At 37.3% G+C, this 5574-nt stretch overlaps 1 protein-coding gene across 1 annotated transcript; it reads right to left on the bottom strand.

The window, feature by feature from the left end:
* Positions 1 to 2867: 2867 nt before the first annotated feature.
* Positions 2868 to 4560, bottom strand: LOC149843608 (uncharacterized). The gene is made up of 3 exons (XM_090000939.1): positions 4207 to 4560; positions 3154 to 3393; positions 2868 to 3050 (listed from the first exon to the last, which is right to left on the bottom strand). Exons 1-3 carry the CDS (start codon positions 4558 to 4560, stop codon positions 2868 to 2870), a joined length of 777 nt encoding a protein of 258 aa, XP_089857065.1.
* Positions 4561 to 5574: the final 1014 nt, after the last annotated feature.

Here is a 5574-nt window from a genome sequence, read left to right as displayed (position 1 = left end):
TGTTTCATGTCGTATGAAAAGATCTGTATAATCTTTGATGATGATTATAGCGATTATCTTTTGTGGATACATCGATATATTCATGACATATACGACTATGGCGTATTTGTCATAAAGTATATCGAAGCTTACGCATAATATAACGACCATAATCATCCTTAATCTTTGCCGCCATACCGAAGCAAGCACAAATATTTTGCATGATAGACAGGTGGGTGCTAATGACAATCTATTTGATCTATTCCTACTGTCAGACTCTCAATCGTTCATAAACTATACTTTTCAGTTGGAAAAATATTTGCCTAATCTTCGATATACTTCATGACAAATATGCTAGTCGCGCGGGCTACATCTTCTCTGCTTGTTGGGATCAATATTTTTATCTGTTGCCAATATACATCATGAAAAAAAACTTGCAAACAGATAAGAACCTCCATTGGTAGATAGATTTGCCTTCAATTGTTTCCAGTGACTACCGAAGGCTACTGAGTAAACTAAAAGTGTTGATGCTGATGATGTCTGTTTCGAAGCACATCACTATTTAGACATGGGTTGATGCTGCTCCTGATGATGTTTGTTTTCTTTGATGCTGATGATGGTCATGTATTGTATCTAAGCCAAACCATTGGTCATGATGTATTGTAACTAAATACTAATGTAAATGAATGTGGTTGTAATGTATCGTTAAAATTATTTATAATAATGAGTGCTAAATATCTTATGACTGTTACTAAGAATGCTAATGATTACAATGATATACACTAATGAAAGTTAAATGCTAAAGCGATAACAATTTATACTAAGGAATACAAATTCTTGCAACGATCATTACTTATGAATGCAAACGATTACAATAATTTACAATACTGAAAGTTAAATGTTAAAGCCATAACGATATGTACTAAGGAATACAAAATTCTGCAAAGATCATTACTTAAGAATGCAAATGATTACTACGATTTACAGTACTTAAAGTTAAATGCTTAAGCGATAACGATTTGTACTAAGGAATACAAAATCCTACAACGATCATTACTTATGAATGCAAACGATTACAACGATTTACAGTACTGAAAGTTGAATGCTAAAGCCATAACGATATGTACTAAGGAATATAAAATCCTGCAAAGATCATTACTTAAGAAGAAAAATGATTACTACGATTTACAATACTGAAAGTTAAATGCATAAGCGATAATGATTTGTATTAAGAAATACAAAATCCTGCAACGATCATTACTTAAGAATGAAAATGATTACAATGATTTACAATACTGAAAGATAAATGCTAAAGAGATAACGATTTATACTAACAAAGACAAAATCTTACAACGATGATTACTTAAGAATGCTAAACATTTCAACGATTTATACTACTGAATGATAAATACTGAAATAATTATAAATGATTTTAAACCATTTACCTCATTTATTTATAGACCATCTAAAATGAACTTAGCATTATCTTGCTTTATATTAATTCTAGACCACCAGTCGATCTTTAGGAAAACCACAAATCGCAGGGCAACACTAAGGCCACAACGCCACAATATGCTCCAGATATTGTCCTTCAACAAATTTTTCTTTCTACTTTTCGATTTTTATCAGTCATTGTGTAATTCGCGATGAGACAAATCGTTGTACATGTATTGTATCTGAATCATTATACCATATATTGTTCCAGTGCGATATACACAATGACGTCTGTATCAGTCAAGTTAACTTGATTTGTTCTTTACTAAGTCTAAACATCGTGTCGATTTATTTATTGTTTCTTGTCTGCCATTTTCGAATGTCATTGTGTAAATCATGATGGAACGTATCATTCCCTAGGACAAAGCTCATAAAGGAAAATCACAATAGGATATTCAAACAGATTTGACTCCATTATTTGATGAGTTTAGGTGGGATGACTTTAGAGATCGTGATAGAACACCTTCTATAAAAAATAAATCACGATCTCTTATATACAACTGATTACAAGCCAATCGTGATCTCTTATAAAAAACAAATGCGATCACTTTTATTTATGAAGGTCGAACATTACAACAATCTGTTCAATGACACTTGTGTGCTATAATTATTAAAAAAAGAATTAAATAATTAAAGAATATCACGTTACAAAAAAGAATTATAGAATTACAATAAATAATTATCGAGATAAAAAGAATCGCTATCATTTATTCAGTGGCACTTGATGACTTATATGGATTATGACATACAAATCGTCTCTTTCTTTTTCTTGATGAACTTTCTATCCTCAGTAGCCTCTTGGTTCTCTAAATCGTATTATAAACACTGACCATCATCTCTACCAGTGACCACATTTGTCTCCCCAAATTGCTCACCTCCTACCAGGTATCAAAGTGTGAAGAGCCTTTTTTGAGTAAGAAGTATTGAAAGTCATTCTCCATCATTGTTCTAAACTTTTCTCTCTATTCTCTATTTCTATTTTATTCCCTTCAGTGGCTAAAGGTTACCAACCTGCCAGCAAATGCATTAATATGGATCGTTCATCTGGCAACATTGACCTTGCCAAAATGATAAACATAACCGTTGCCAATTAAGAGTGATTAAAGTGTTCTTGCCGTGGATGTAGGCATTACTGCCGAACCACGTATATCAGTATCGTGTCCAATTTCGTTCATATATATCGTGTGGTCTATATGTATCAAATGCTACCCGCTACGGTAGAGTGGGGAGGCATTCAAAACCCATTTTTTTTTAGTGCAGAGTTTACAATCACTTGACTAAAAACTGAAATGCATCTACAGAAAAAAACCTCTTTAGGCTTGACCAATCAACACACCCTTCTAAGAAGATGAAACGGATGCTACTTCCTGGCTTAATTTCTTCTTCCTTTGGTCTTAGAGGATGAGTGACATCCTTCCCTCCCTCTCCCTACTTAGCCTTTCATGTGCCCCACCCCTTAGCTTCTCCAGCCTCAGCCCATCCACTTGTTGCATCTTGAACACTTTGGAGAGATTCACCAGTCCTCCAATGATGAACAACAAGCTCCCACTTAAACCTAGCCAAGCCCAAGTTCTTCCCTGTTCAATACCAATTATGAAGACCAAAGAGAAACATAAACAATCTGATCTTCTTTTTCACTGATCACAAAGAATTAGAGTAAGGGGCATGCGATGATATTACCAATAAGTTCACACCATAGGCCCAATCGGTGAGAGCCTGCCTGTTGAGGATTCCAGCCACAAAGAACAGCAAACTCCCCATAATAAAAGGAAGGTAGACACCCTTTTGCAGAACCTGGAGATGGCCATCGGCCCTCTCATACACTTGGCATGCGTTGTGGATTGAACCCACGAGCCAAAGAGCAGGGCCTGCTATTAACAGATTCAAGGCGCGTTTTTCCAACTTGTAATTTTTCTCAATCTGCACTCCAAAATAAAGGGTTAAAACAAGAGAAAACCATCATTCAAAAAAGAAAAAAACAAGATAAAAATAGAAAAGGAGAGTAAGCTGGATTCTTTGGCTGACTTTTTACATTCATAAAAAAGTGGCATCTCAGAATCAACATCATGCTTCATAGTTGTATTATAACATTTTGCACACCCAAAAGAATCCCTGCATGCCTTTACAAGTAGCACCCTTGATGATTCCCACTTAGCTAGCTAGCCTAGGTTTAAGCATATATTTTTTTTCAAATCTAAAAGTCAGTTTTTTGGGGCATTTTAAATCCGTACGCAAATTCCAGATTGGTTTGGACTTTTGGAATTTGGATCTTCGAAAATCTTGAAATTAATGTATAACAACTAATCGGGAAATTCAAGCAAGCCTATAATGGTGAAAGGTCCTAAGGGCCCGTTTGATTAAGCGGACAAGTCTGCAAATAGTACTGTCTGGGTATTGCTGGCTGGGCACTGAAGCGTCCTAAACAAGTTGAGTTTTTATCTAGGTGTTTCCCTGCTTTTTTCTTATAGTCTTTTGTTTTTTTTGGTTTTTGTCTCAAGTGCTTTGAATATCACTGCTTCAGGGAGAGGGGTGGAACACTGCTAGACACAGGAGGCGCCATGTTTCAAGCACCCCATGCGTCCAATGTTTGCATCGAGTGCATGAGGCGTGGATGGTAGCGATCCACAAACGCTGCTGTATCCACACAATCAAACGCCCCCTAAAGTAACACGTATAATCCAAATACACAAAATGGTCATACGAGAGAGAGAGAGTCATGCAATTGATGCATACCAAGAGGAAAAGAAGCGCCAAAAAGGTAAGGATGGAACCCATGCACTGCAGCAGCGGAGCCCCAACTTCTACAAGCCCGAACTGCAAATCCAGACACAACAATTGCAGCCGGAAGTCCAAGCCGGCGAGGTGAGCGAGGAGGTCGTGCACGTTCACTGCAGCGATGAGGGCCAAGGCGATGAGGATAACATAGAAGGCATACACACCGCCCCCGGCGATCAGCCGAGCGCAGAAACCAGCGAGCAGGAGGAGCCCAGAGAACACGTACAGCCTCGCGTTGATGTACTCCCACCTGTTCCTGATGGGATGAGGGCCGTACAATCTGCACCCCCTCACCGACGCTAGCTTCACCATTGCTTAGCTGCAGCAGAGAGAGAGAGAGAGAGAAAGTGCTTAAATTTTTCTTCTTGGGTTGGTTTAGTGGTTGTGGAGGGCTTCTGCTTTTTTGCATTTTACGTGTCAGTATGCATGAAGAGTGGCGCCAATCCAGAGGCTGTCAAGGACACGTTACAAATCTTGGATCGCCATGTAGAAGGCATTTGATTGTGCGGACAAAATTGTGTAGAACAGGTTTGTTTAGATACCGCTGGCCGGGCGAATTGTTGTTACAGACAAGTCGAGTTTTTGTCCCATGTGTTTTTTTTTGTTGAAGTTTTTGTCTCAGGTGTTGCAAACACCACTGTACCAGGAGGGAGGGGTGCCGCTGAACTTGTCCGCCTTTTGTGTCTGGGGCATGGCTTCATTTTAGAATGATTGAGCAAATATTAAACCCTGTCAATCACAGTTAATTGGCTAAATCGTTGTTAGTTTTTCTCCTAGATAACTTAAAGCCCAAAGTTGATGTGAAGATACATAAACAAAAATAGTTGCAAACAAATTAATTATAAAAATTAATGAGAGCGCCCAATCACGGAAAATTCACACAAATAAAATTATACAATTGATGAAAACAAAAGCTTATATATGATATATTTAAGTTTACTTAAAAAAAAATTATGGCCGTATCAAAAGGGTAAAAGGAAATGAAAAAGATTTAAGAATGCATATTTCTTTATATTTTCCCCCGTTCACCAGTTCATGCTTCCACAGGAAGGGAGTGGGCTGACTCCAACACCAACATGATTAGTGTGCACCATTGGATGCATACCATTGTAAGGGAGATATGTTTTGTTATGGAAACAAAAACCACAGATTGACACCCTAAATGGTAATTAAATAGGCTAATGATTTTACCAGTATATTAATGATGCAGGAGTGGAGCAGCGTGCAATGCGAGTTCAAGAGATCCATTTGGATCTAGTTTCACTTTAAGGTTTTTATTTGAATTCTATTTAGTTTTGAATCTTTTTAATGTAATATATCCATCAC

This window comes from Nuphar pumila, chromosome 3 (genome assembly GCF_984573655.1).
Source record: "Nuphar pumila chromosome 3, dmNupPumi1.hap1.1, whole genome shotgun sequence".
Lineage (NCBI taxonomy): Eukaryota > Viridiplantae > Streptophyta > Magnoliopsida > Nymphaeales > Nymphaeaceae > Nuphar > Nuphar pumila.
This window is presented reverse-complemented; position numbering and strand designations above follow the sequence as displayed.